This window comes from Sceloporus occidentalis, unplaced genomic scaffold (assembly GCF_023333645.1).
Source record: "Sceloporus occidentalis isolate IW3139 unplaced genomic scaffold, rSceOcc1.0.p SCAF_62, whole genome shotgun sequence".
NCBI classification, from domain to species: Eukaryota; Metazoa; Chordata; class Lepidosauria; order Squamata; family Phrynosomatidae; genus Sceloporus; species Sceloporus occidentalis.
Genome location: NW_028317042.1, coordinates 5574809 through 5589009, shown reverse-complemented (window position 1 = coordinate 5589009; position 14201 = coordinate 5574809). Strand labels below are relative to the sequence as shown.

General features: G+C 40.3%; 1 protein-coding gene across 1 annotated transcript; it reads right to left on the bottom strand.

The window, feature by feature from the left end:
• Positions 1-10917: 10917 nt before the first annotated feature.
• Positions 10918-12843, bottom strand: LOC149287366 (general transcription factor II-I repeat domain-containing protein 2B-like). Its single transcript, XM_089493046.1, has one exon. It carries the CDS (start codon positions 12841-12843, stop codon positions 10918-10920), a length of 1926 nt encoding a protein of 641 aa, XP_089349172.1.
• Positions 12844-14201: the final 1358 nt, after the last annotated feature.

The window sequence follows — 14201 nt, the reverse complement described above, 5'->3', positions numbered from 1 at the left end:
CATCCGTTCCCAAGATGAAGACAAAACACCTTTCCTGCTGTCACAAACTGAAATAGACAAGTAAGTTATGGAATTAGAACAAGACACACTACTTACAGACCGATAACATTAGCACTGAGGGTAAACAATATATGCTATCATTGGGGTTACCCTGGAATGGGGCACAAACCATCAACCACTCACCAGGGAAAGGGCATTTCACCTATGGAGCATCGTACAAGAGAATACAGAACTATGAGGGACCGGCAAGTCAATCCCAACTCCACTAAAGGTCTCTTTAGAGTTGCACAAAAGCAGACATTCGTCCTTTTTAATACATACACCTCATTGAGGGTGGGTGGTGCATGCGGTGCCCAGATTACTCAAATTCTGTGCTCTGTCTGCCTCACTCATACACATCCCTCCATTTCACATATTACTGTTTATGCCAAGCTTCTCCAAACATGGGCAGCCAAAAGGTGAATGGGACCCAGTACACACAAGGTTACTGGGTCCCAAACTGCTCAAGGCTGGAGTTTGCCTCTTAGTGTCGCGTACACACCTATACTATTATGGTGCCTAAGAGGGAGACTCCAGCCTTGAGCAGCTGTTGGGCTCCGTAGCTCCAGCAATTAGTGCCTTACCAAGGTGCTCTTTTGCCCCTGGCGAGCTATGTTATATATACAGCGACAAAACACCATTGTAGATCTCCCCACTCCCATAGTTTTTCAATCAGAGGGACACAATTGAGGGAAAACTCCCCTCACTACAAATCAATCAAATTTTTTTTTCCTCCATGAAGGTTTTAGTGTTATTAAGTTTCTTTTCCTAGCATAATTGTATCTGCATTAGTATAAATAATGCCTGTGTGGTATCAGTAACATATCTGTATTTCAACAATAACAATGCACAGGCAATCTACATAAATTCATTTCAGCTTACAAGAAATTTTACAGGTAACATTTCATTACATTTGCCACTATACATAAAGGGTGCAACAAATCTACAAATTATGTATTTTCTAGGAAACACAAAAGTAAAAATACAAATACCTATCATTAACTATGCAGCTGACAGTGCAAAAGGAAATAGTAGACAGATAAATAATTAAAATATTTATGTATATTGTTGTAGCTATAACAGCTTAGAATGCACCATCCAGAGTAAAAATATATTTTCAAACTATGCACTTACAACACTTCATACATTTTTAATGTTTATGGGTATTATAACTGATATTCTCTCCACTAATGTTGCAAGCCTTGAAAGTCTTTGATTACTTGATTAATGAACAAGTGTGATTATAAAATATCTACAAGCTAGGCTATAACTTTTTCAAAGGCATACTCTTTGTCATGTTCAGTTCAGTGTATTAAGCTAATAGTACTAACTTACATGAACTTACATGTTTTCATTTTTTTATGTTTGAGCCATGTTAGCAAGGCCTGGAGGTCTCTTTTACATCAGAGACAAATGGGTCTGTGTAGGGCTGCCTATAATATTTATTAGACTCTGGGCAAGCATTTGCTTGGGCCCCTCATCCACAAAGGTGTAAAGTATATGTGGCTGCAAAGCCTGTCAGCAGGGCCGGATTAAGGCATTAGCTTCGACCAGCTGGGGGCCTCGCGCCGGGTTGCCGTCGGGTGACCACATGTCCCAGATTGCCCAGGACAGTCCCGCAATAGGACTGAAAGTCCCGGGTCCCGGGCAGCTTCAAGAAACACTGGAGTGGAGCGCCGAGCGGTTGCTCATGAAGTTTTCAGCAACCGCTCGGCGCCCTTCAGTCTCCTCCACGAGGCATCTAGCTCAGTTGTAGTGCCAGCATGGGATGCTGAGTGCCAGAATATAATGTCATATTCCGGCGCGCAGCAGTGAAGCAGCGCACAATGCGGTAGTGCCACCGCAGTACTTCTGGAAGGTAAGTAAACTACAAAGGGGAGAGAGGGTAGATAATGAGAAGTGGATGAGAGTGGATAAATAGTGAGAAGGGAGGGAGAGGGGGTAGTGAGAAGGGAGAGAGAGGGGGTAGATAGTGAGAAAAGGGGGTAGGGAGGGAGAGGGGGTAGATAGTGAGAAGGGAGGGAGAGGGGGTAGAAAGTGAGAAGGCAGGGAGAGGGGTTAGATAGTGAGAAAGAGGGGAGAGGAGGTAGATAGTGAGAAAAGGGGTAATAAGAATATTAAAATAAAGAGTGAAAATTAGTGAGAGAATAAATGAATTTGTGTGTGGATGAATTGTGTGAATGAGTGAGAGAATGAATTAATGTGTGGATGAATTGTATAATGAGGGAGAGTATACATTAATTTGTGGATGAATTGTCTGAATAGGGAGAGATTGAATGAATTTGTGAGAATGCATTAATGAATTTGTGTAAATGATTTGTGTAAATGAGTTAGAGAATAAATGATTGTGTGAATGAATTACGTGAATGAAAGTGTGTATTGGTGAGTGACTGTTAAAGTGTTTGTGTGTATCATAGATGTATAATTGGTTTGTGGAAAGGCAAAGATAGCACAAGCAGGGTGTATGAGCCTTGGGGACCAAGATGGCACAGGAAGGGTATGCCGCCCTTAGTCACAATGAGAAGGCTGAGGTTCTTATCTCACAGATGTTTAATGCACATATCAGGTTCCAACTAAGACAGTTACATCAACACCGTAGAACTAAATAAAAATAAATAAGAAAGACAAATCATCAGACATACAGTCAATTACATCAAAAAACACATGACTGGAAACTCATAATTAGACACAAATACACCTACATACCACTTTTGCCTGCTTGTGAACTAAGAGAGGGGTGTGTATCTTGAATTTTCTTAATCAGATGGCTTATGATTCTGAAAGATAACTTTATGACTTCTGATGACAAGACCATTCAATCCTTTATGTAAGTGATTTGTAACAATGCATTATGGGAATAAAATACATTGACAATTATGCTCACAAGCGCCATCTAATGGACACAGAAAACTTTGTGGCTGCAAACACACTCCCACCATCACAACATGTGATTCTTAAAGGATCTGATATTATAACACATAACTTAACATGAACATTTAGAGGAAACGCATTTTGCACACATTAATCAGATACAATCACGTTACCCTTCCGTTAATCAGCTTCAAGTAGTAACACTGTTTTGTGTATGGGTCTTTCTAGATACACTGGCTTACTAGTGCGTGTGCCCTTGTTATCTATTGTTGTGTCACTAACAAGAAGTTTCAGTTTTCTGACCCTGCCATCAGTTCCTGGGAAGACATCTACCACTTTGGCTAGCTTCCACTGATTTCGTGGCACTAAGTCATCTTGGAGTAAAACAATGTCATTTGGCTTGGCATTTCGTTTGCTCTTGTTCCATTTACTTCTTTGTTGTAAGTTCAACAGATATTCCTTCCTCCACCTAGTCCAAAACTCATTTGCCAAGAACTGAACTCTCTTCCATCTCTTCTGAAGATAGAGATCTTCTCTTACAAACTCTCCAGGCGGTGGTGCAATGATAGTGGATTTCATTGTTAGAATATGATTCGGTGTCAATGGTTCTGGTCCCACTGGATCATTGATGTGTTCTGAGGTTAATGGTCGACTATTCACAATCGCCATTGCTTCGTACATAAATGTTCTTAAGGATGAACTGTCCAATCTTCTGGCAGATTGGTCTAAAATGGATGTTAGAACACTTCTCACAGTCCTAATCTGTCTCTCCCAGACACCACCCATGTGACTGGAAGCAGGTGGGTTCATGACAAAACTACAGCCTAACTCTTTCATACGTTCTTGGTCTATTCCCTTCATCAGTTCCATGAACTCTCTTTTTGCACCGATAAAGTTGGTACCTTGGTCGCTATAGAGTTGACTTACATTTCCACGTATAGAAATAAAACAACGCAGCGCATTAAGGAAAGCATCAGTACTAAGATCATCTAGTACCTCAAGGTGGACAGCTCTCGAACACATGCAGGTAAACAGGAGCCCATATCTCTTCAGCTCTTTCCTTGCATCTTTAACATAAAACGGTCCGAAGCAATCCATACCACTGTAAGTGAACGGAGGAGTGGTTTCCATCCTTTCTGGTGGTAGGTCAGCCATTTTTTGTTCTTGGCTGCATTTTCTTAACTTCCTTTTCCCAACTAAAATGAAGGGAGCGACAAATCCAAGAGGATCAAAAATTGAAGCAACTGTAGACAGCACTCCTCTTCTAGTGAAAGCCTTTTCCCTTACTAGTACTCTGAAATGAAACTCATCTGAAGTTACGCACCATTGGACCCCGAGCGCCCTTTCTATTTTTGGCTCTCTTAGGGACAAATCAAAGTCAGTTGCATCTTCAGCACATTCTTTCTTTGGAATTGTAGCTATCACCTTCTTGCTGTTGGTGATGAATTTATGCAAGCGGAGGTTCCCAGTATTGCAGAGATCCCTGGCTTCCTTCACAAGCTGTATAGCGTCTTCCTCCAAGTCTACACTTGCTAGACCATCATCAACATAAAAATTGCGTTGTAGGAACTTCACTGTAGCTTGATTAAATTTGCCTTCACCTTGTGTGGCAAGGTGCTTGAACCCGAAGTTTGCACATCCTGGCTGAGGTAGTCTCGATCCCTTTGAGCAACATGAAACTGATGGAACATACGCTCCACATCACACATAATGGCCACTTGTCCTTTCCGGAAACGGCACAAGACCCCAACCAGAGTATTTGTGAGGTCAGGCCCAGTCAGTAGATGTTCATTCAGGGAAGTATTCTGAAATCTTGCTGAGCAGTCAAAGACGACTCGGATCTTGCCTGGTTTCTGGGGGTGATAAACCCCATGGTGAGGGATATACCATGATGGTTGCCTGTTTATCTCCATCTTTGGAACCCTTTCTGCATCGCCTCTTACTATCATGTCCTTCATGAAAGCCACGTAGTCCCGGTAGTATTGCTCATCTTTCTTCAAACGTTTTTCTAGGCATTTGAGTCTATGTTCTGCACAAGCCTTGTTGTTTGGCAATTCTGGTCGCTCATCTTTAAAAGGTAATGGCATCTCATAGTGTCCATCCTGATTTTGTTTGATACTGTCTTTTAACGTTGCTAGAAACTGTAGGTCTTCTTGTGACATAGAGACTTCTTCATTATTACTTTCAACAAAGTCTGACTCAAAAACCTTCAGTATATCTGCTGAAGTGATGATTTCCTTTACTTTGTTCCTACACACAAAGTAGACTTCAGACTTGATTTTGTGAACTGGGTCAACAGCTGGTAAAACTTGCTTCATAATAATCCTATGACTCACACCGATTTCATCTTCATAGCCACTGTTGGGGTTATTATATCCGATAATGCTCCAACCTAACACAGATCTCTGTGCAAATGGCTGGTCTTCGTTACCGCTGAGAACCTCTCTGGGCATTAAAGCTTGAGGACAGTTGTAGCCTATCAACAACCCTACTTCACAATCAAGTTCAGGAGACATTTCATCTGCAAGATGTTCTAGATGTGACCAATTCCTTGCGGTGTCACATGTGGGTATATGTGATCTATTGGCAGGTATGTAGTCCCTGGTATAAGTTGTTGGTAGATTGATTCTTATTTCAGACTTGATGCCTCTTACTTGTAGTCCATTCAATTTGTGGCTAGATACAACCTTTGTTTTAGAAGTTATTGTAGAAATTTTGAGCTTGACTGGTTCTCTCTTAATATCAAGTATTTCAGCTGTGTCTTGTAAGATGAAGGTAGTGTCACTCTGGGTGTCTAGTAAGGCGTACACTAGGATCTCTTTATTTGGTTTGGCTATTGTTGAGATATATACTGGAATAACTGATGAGGTATGAGTGTTACTTCTTTCTTGAATAACTCTGTTGGACGTTACTTGCTTAGACTCGTGTATCCTCTGTAGTTCAGCTGTTCTTTCTGCAGGTCCTTGATTGATTTTTGACTGCTCTTGATCGGTTTTAACTCGTTGTTCCTGATCTTTATTCTGCCGATCTTGATGTAGGCATGTTGGGTGACGCCGTTCACATTTATCACACACACTTCTGGAGGTACAGTTTTTTGACTTATGACCGGTTTTGAGGCAACCAAAGCATAAGTTCTCTGACTTTACAAACTTCACTATTTCTTCAACTGGTCTTTCCATAATCTTATGGCACTTATGAAGAGTGTGGCCATGTCTCTTAAAAAAGGCACACAGGACGCTAGTATTCTCCCTGGAACTTGTAGTGAATGTTTTGGCACTTGAGTTGCGAATGCGTTGAGAGTTAAAATAATCTTGATCGGTTTGCTTAGATCTTTCTTGTTCTGTTGGCTTTATCGCTTGCAGTGAGGTGATGGGGTTGCATGCAATTCTGGCTTCTTTATTAAGAAATTCAACAAAGTATTTGAAATCGGGGAATGCTTTGTGTTCATCTTGGAACTTTGTGACAGCTCTGTTCCAACGTGAACTCAACCACTCTGGTAGTTTTGCTGTTATCCTTTGATTTTCAACGCAGTCATTTAAAGCTTGTAAACCTTGAACATAAGGCATGGCTGAGTCAACACTGCTCAGGAAATCTACAAATTCACGGAGATCTTTGCTGTCTTTGGTGGCAATCTTATGCCATGCTTGTATTTTGTCACGATATGACTTTCCAACTACAAACGGATTTCCAAATCTGTCATCAAGTATGTCCCAGGCAGCATGATAAGCGGTTTCTGTTCCAACCATGAAGTGTCCTTCAATAGCTCTTTTTGCTGGGCCACTTACATACTTGCGTAAAAAGAAAAGCTTTTCTTGGGTTGGTAAGTTCTTGCGGTCAATTAATGTCTGGAAAGACAACTTCCAGTCATTATACTTCAGAGGATCTCCAAAGAAAATAGCAGGTTCTGGAATTGGAATCCTATTGGCTGTAATTGCTTCAACAAGTGCTTTCACAAGGTCATTATAAGCATCATGAGAGGTAGTAAATATAGCTGATTGAGAAATAGGATCTTGGGTGAATTTAACCCTTTGAGGTGGATAAAGGGGTTGGTTCAAAGGAGCCTTTGCTTGGGTGAGCAGGAATGGCTGAGGAAGAGAACTTGGATCGCTTGGTTGAGAAACATAACCTTCCTTTGTTTGCTGAGGAAGAGAAGCCAAAAGCTGTTCTTCATCTTCCCTTTTGATACTTTCAGCATACACATGTAGCCTTGCTTGTGCTGCATTGTGCCTTTTTAGTTCCTCCAGTCGTTCCACTTCTTTCTTCTTCCTTTCCAACTTAATTTTTATACTGCTGCTTTCTGAAATAAATAGAGCTCTTTTTCTCGCACTCTCAGCTTCTATTTCCCTTTCTTGAGCTTCTCTCTCAGCTGTTAACCTTGCATCCTCTGCCTCAAGTTTTCTAATTTCCTCCTCATATTGATGTTGTGTATTCATTATTTTAATTACCTCTTGCGTCACTGCTACTTCCGCTGCTGCTTCTTGTTTCTTCTGCAGTGAAGACTGACTGGACATCTTAGAACCAGATCTTAGCTTACTGGAGGTTGTTGAGATCATGCTGGACACAGTGGTTTCAAAAACTGACTCTGACTCAGGCCAGGGTATGTCTTCCAGATCGTTATTGAGAAAGCGTTGAGCCTTTTCATTTGCAGTGCTGGTAATTGCGTAGCACGTGTCATTTTTTCTCTGGATTTCAGGTTCAGGGCTTGAGATACTTCTTATGTCATCATAAATATGGTCGACCTCCGACTGAATCGCATTAATGATGTTCACAACTTCAATAATCAATTCTGCTTCATCACTATTCTTAATGGCTCTTTTCAACCCATTGATGTGATATTTCCATCTTCTATATTTCTGTTCAAAATCCTTTTTTAGATAATTTAATTTGATGTCTTGTAGAGCTTTACCTCTTTCGGTGAGTATGCGTGTACGTTGGCTTCTTCTAATGTCTGGGAGCTGTGTATTACCTGTGCTCACTTGAGGCTGTTGCATTTGTGCAGCCACTTCAGCTTGCTCATCTGTATCAGCCTGCTGTGTATTGACAATGTCTTGTGCAGTGGTATCTGCAGGGTTAACTTCACTTGCGTTTGACATGCTAAATCTGTTCAGTACTATGTATTGCAATTTTTCAAAGGTAAAGACGTTCTAGTGCAAGCAATGGTAGCAATGCAACATAGCAATAAATGTCAACACACTTGAATGATATATGCACAAATAAAAATACTAAAATTTTAAGCATTTAGTCTGTTCTAAACATACCATATGTACATTTACTTATCAATTTAGTCTTTATAGCGTCTTATAAAGCCATCCAGTGAAAGAAAAATGTCCACTGTTGTCCTTAGAATAAATATGAAATTCCAGCACAATTAAACTTCAGTAGCAGTTAACAAGTTCTTCTGCTAATTGCACTAACTTAAAGGTGCTTCCTTGTTTAGCCTTTACTTGCTCACTGGCTGCTTCAGTCATTTAACTGTGATCACTCCCAATGTTATACTTCCCTTAGAAAACATGTGGCATCTCTTGATGGCTGTCTTCTGCATGCAGCTTTATCATCTCAAGGCCTTCACTGATGCAGTGAAGTGTTCTACTATGCCGCCCTTAGTCACAATGAGAAGGCTGAGGTTCTTATCTCACAGATGTTTAATGCACATATCAGGTTCCAACTAAGACAGTTACATCAACACCGTAGAACTAAATAAAAATAAATAAGAAAGACAAATCATCAGACATACAGTCAATTACATCAAAAAACACATGACTGGAAACTCATAATTAGACACAAATACACCTACATACCACTTTTGCCTGCTTGTGAACTAAGAGAGGGGTGTGTATCTTGAATTTTCTTAATCAGATGGCTTATGATTCTGAAAGATAACTTTATGACTTCTGATGACAAGACCATTCAATCCTTTATGTAAGTGATTTGTAACAATGCATTATGGGAATAAAATACATTGACAATTATGCTCACAAGCGCCATCTAATGGACACAGAAAACTTTGTGGCTGCAAACACAAAGGGTGTTTATAGGACAATGCTGGCATAGGACGGGCTGTTTGGGGACAAACTTGACTCATGCTGGGCTGTTTGATGGCAAAGATGGCAAGTCTTATGTGTGTTATCTGGCCGCTGGACAGGTTCTATGTGGGCAGTGTGGACACTAGAGCTGGCTTTGGGTTGTGCAACCTGTGATCTATGCCTGTAATTTAGGGGGTTTTATCTTTACCTTTAATGCTGAGTTTTTATGTGAATTCCAGTTGATCTATACCTGCAATGTTGTTTCTAAGTGTTTATTTGATCTATACCCTCAGTGCTGAGTTTACATATGATTTATGATTTCCAGTTGATCTATACCCGCAAAGATGGGCTTGTGTGTTCTGTTGATCTATACCTGCAATGCTATGTTTCCATACATTTTTATTGTATAACTGCAAATACAGGGTTTGTATGTCTGATTCTATGTCTTCAGTGCTGAGTTCACATGTGAATTTTAATTAATCTATGCATGCAAAGCTGGGTTTGTGTGTTAATGTGTTGATCTATACCTGCTATGCTATGTTTCCATGCATTATTTATGCATACCTGCAAATATAAGGTTTGCATGTCTTATTCAGTTGATCTATATATGCAAGTGCTATTTTATGTGTTGGTTATTTGATCTATACTTATTTTTTGGTGCGGGAGTTGAGGGAGTGATTGCATGCTAGGCAGCGTGGAGTTGGGCCCAAGGAAATGCTTGTGTAGGGTCCAATTTCATGTAGTGGGGTATAGCTTGGCTCCTACCTGCCATAGCAACATATCACCAAATCAATGAAAGCGATTTTCTTTGCAGGTGTGAGCTACCTACCCTGGTGGCTATATACAGTGGGGCAAAAAAGTATTTAGTCACCCACCAATTGTGCAAGTTCTCCTACTTACAAAGATGAGAGAGGCCTATAATTTTCACCATAGGTACACTTCAACTATGAGAGACAGAATGGGGGGAAAGAATACAGGAAATCACATTGTAGGATTTCTAATGAATTCATTGGTAAATTCCTCGGTAAAATAAGTATTTGGTCACCTACAAATGTAATAAAATGTATACGGCCAATACAAACTTCAAATAATTGGATCACATATAAATGTATGTGCGTCAAAAATAGGCAGAGTCACTTAGATGCAAACAAAGGTAAAACATTTAATACGAACAAAAAATAGAAGAAGAATATAAAAAGTAGATAACAAAAATAATATAAAACAAGTCTTACAAAACCTTGGAGAGGAATTTAGTTCATGACATCTGTCCTATGCATTCCTAAGGATGGAGGGAGGGAGTGTTGGGATGAGAAGAGTCCGTGGATGGCAAGTACATCTCCCCTCTACCTCTCCTCCTATGCTTCTCCAAGGCCTTAACTTATATACACGGTTTGAATAATGATGTCAGTCTTGTCAGTCTATTGGTCTTCACCTAATTGGGTAAACATGCTCACTAAGCTCTTTACACGTCGAAACCCTATTTTAGGTGGTCACTGTACGCATGTTGTAATGCCCTTTTACAGTTACAACTATACCCTGCATTAGCAAGTTACTATCCTATCTATAGAATGCCTGTTCAGCAAATCCTTCATTCCATATTTTAAGGTCAAGGAAACCTTGAAGCCTATCATTGAAACATATTAATATATCTTAATAATCATTTATTTATGAACAATGATTACATATCTTTGACTATTGCCTATACCAGTGATGGCAAACCTTTTTGAGCCCAAGTGCCCAAACTGCAAACCAAAACGACTTATTTTTTTCAAAGTGCCAACACTGCCATTAAACCTGAATAACGAGGTTTTAGTTTAGAAAAAACAATTCGTACAGTTTTTCAAACTAATTAACAGCTTTTGTTTAAAAAGAAAAACACAATAACAGAGCTTTCCATTAAACATTTTTTGTATTGAAAAAAAACAAAAAAAAAACAACTGTACACGTGCATGTATTTTTTTAAAGACACCTTTTGTGGGCACAATTAATGTGATTTTTGCTGTTGTATGCATGCTGATAACTTGTCAAACCTTGGCTCATACTCTGTTAGTTTAAGAGCAACACATACAGCACTGAGTTCATCTGTTAGTCTATTTCTGGCATCACATTTGATATAATTCAATGCTGAAAACAGCTGCTCACAAGCATAGGATGACCCAAACAAAGAAAGAAAAGCAATCCCAAGTGTTTTCATTGACTTAAAATTATTTGGCAGAGAATTCCACACTTTAAGGATTTCATTTTCCGAACTAGCAACTGTGCTGTCCTCTGTTATCCCTTCACACTCCATCTTCTCAAGTGTTGCACGCAGGTCATAGAATTTATTTTTCCAGATAGAGCTTTCTTGAAATTCCAGTAGCTCCATTTCAAGATTTTCTAAATCTAACCAGTGTAAGCAGGAAAGATCAAGTTCTTCACATTTGGCTTTATCTGGAGACGTAAGAAAACACAGGGTTGTCTCCATCTTACGGAACTGTAAAAATCTGTTACTAAAATTCTCCTTTGCAACTGCTATAATGCTAGAGAATTCCTTGTAGATTTCATGATGGTTTGGATTGTCTGTAAATGTTGTAGAATTTTCCAAATACATTTTTAGATTTGGAAAATATTTCAGCTGCCCACTTTCAAGGTCTCTTTCAAAAACCTGCAGTTTTCTCTCAAATGTTCTGATATCAGAAAACATCCTTTCTGCTGTTTTCCCTAAACCTTGCAGTTTTTTGTTCAGTACGTTGAAGTGTATTGTAAAATCAGTAAAAAACATGAGGTTGGTGAGCCAGGTCATATCAGTGAGCTGTGGATATTCCTGCTCCTTTTCATTCATAAACAGCCTAATTTCATCCAAGCAGGCTACAAATCTCTCCAAGACCCTTCCTCTGCTTAGCCACCGTACATTATTGTACATAAGTAAAGTATTATACTGTGCCTGTACCTCATCAAGAAGTGCTTGAAACTGTCGACAATTAAGAGCACGAGCCATGATGTAATTCACCATTTTTGTGACATCCTTGAGAATGTCGTCTAATTTTTTGCTGCTTTCCTTGGCACAAAGAGCTTCTTGATGTATAATACAATGAAATTGAATGACTGGATGCTTTGCTTCTTTAACAAAAAACTGTATGAAACCAGATGTTACCAACACCATGGAAGGTGCCCCATCACTAGTAACTGAAACCACTTTTTCTGGCCTTATGTCTTGTGACAAAAAAGCCTCCATCACAGCATTGTAGATATCTATCCCTTGTGTTCTTCCAGGCAAAGACACCAGTTTCATGAGCTCTTCTCTCATGGTGTCACCAACAGCATAACGCAAAATTACTGCTAGCCTTGCATGATTATTTATATCTGTGCTTTCATCCAAGCACATGGAGTAACAGACTGCCTTTTGTAAGTCAGTGGTGAGCTGCTGACTAACATCACTTGCCATACGCAGGACTCTATCTTTAACAGTATTTCTGCTAAGTGGCATTTCAGAGATTCGTTGCTTAATTTTGTCCTTGTTTGGGAAATCATGAAAAAGGGAATTACTCACAGCCAACATGGCCGTTTTGATAAAATCGCCATCAGAGAGGGGCTTCCCATGTTTTGCTATGCACAGTGAAATTTCAAAGCTGGCAGTTGCCAGATAATTTGTTTTAGAAAGATAGTTGCAAAAACTACGATACTGGCAGTGATATTTCCTTAATTTCCCATCAAGAAACTCTTTTCTTTCAGCTTTACCAAGTTCCGCAACACTTTTATGGTTGGTATCAAAATGACGTCTGACACTTGATGTGCGAGATACAACACTTTCACTACACAGAACACATAACGCTTTCCCATTGCGTTCAATCACTCCAAATAACTGTGTCCAGGCCTCTTGGAATGATCTTCCGCTATCTGTTTTTAATTTTGCCTTCTTTGATGTACTCATTTTTGGGTGTTCAAGTCTACAAAAATAAAAAATTTTAAAATAAAGATGGATGAAGCACCCAATACAAATCTATCCCTACCTACCTATACCAAAAATATTATTGCAACATTTCACAAAAAAGGTACATAATAAACACAGAATTGTAGAAGAGCAACTCACAGTTTTGTAGACAGATACACAATGTCCTGTGAAACCGCTGAGTCTGAAAGCCGCTGTAGATACAAAGGGCTGGAATTAAAAAAAAAAATTGTTGTCCATAGGCCAGGACACGGGTTCAAATAACTACCATATGTTATATATAGCGCCACCTTAAAGTAGATATACACTGCCCATACAGACGTACACATATACACTGCCCATACACATGTACACATATACACTGCCCATAAACGTATGCACATACACGCACATATACACAGCTGCCCTATACACACACACATATGCCTGCCCAAGTGCCCATACATATGCCTTACCATATGTATATGCACACACATCATTCTCCACCATCAGACCCCCCCACCCACCTTCATTCTCCACATCAGACCCCCCCAACCCACCTTTGTTCTCCACATCAGACCCCCCCACAACCTTTGTTCTCCACATCAGACCCCCTCCCACCCACCTTCATTCTCCACATCAGACCCCCCTAACCCACCTTCATTCTCCACATCAGACCCCCCTAACCCACCTTCATTCTCCACATCAGATGCCCCCACCCACCTTCATTCTCCACATCAGACCCCCCTAACCCACCTTCGTTCTCCACATCAGACCCCCCCAATAATCAACCACCCACCCACCTTGGTTCTCCACAAATCTTACCTTTTCTTAATCCTTTCTGCTTTTTCTTCCTCCTTTCTGCTTCCTTTTCCTCCTTTCTGCTTCCTTTTCCTCCTTTCTGCTTCCTTTTCCTCCTTTCTGCTTTTTCCTTTCTGCTTCTTCCGTTCTAACTGTGCAGTGCAGCCGCGCACAGCTGTTTATGCTGGGCGCCGGGGCTGGATATAAGCGTCATATCCAGTCGCCCGGCGCTCAGCACTGAGAACTGTGGGAGATGTAGTCCGGGGGACGCCGTGACTATAGTATATTACTGTAGTCACGGCGTGCCCACAGAGACGGCTCGGCGTGCCAACAGCGGCACGCGTGCCACGGGTTCGCCATCACTGGCCTATACCAATAATTATATATGGTCCATTTCATATTACTAGGGTTAAAAGAGATGTTAAATGTGTTAGAATCTTTTACAACAAACAAGCAAGATATCTGGCTCTCACAGACCTGTAACATCTTCTTTAAGAGTCTCCTCTGTCCTCCACTCGTTACCTGTATTAATGGCACCTGTTTGAACTTGTTTTCAGTAT

Bases quoted from the DNA above. Each gene is read 5' to 3' on its own strand.
- LOC149287366 (XM_089493046.1), bottom strand. From the start codon at position 12,843: ATGAGTACATCAAAGAAGGCAAAATTAAAAACAGATAGCGGAAGATCA.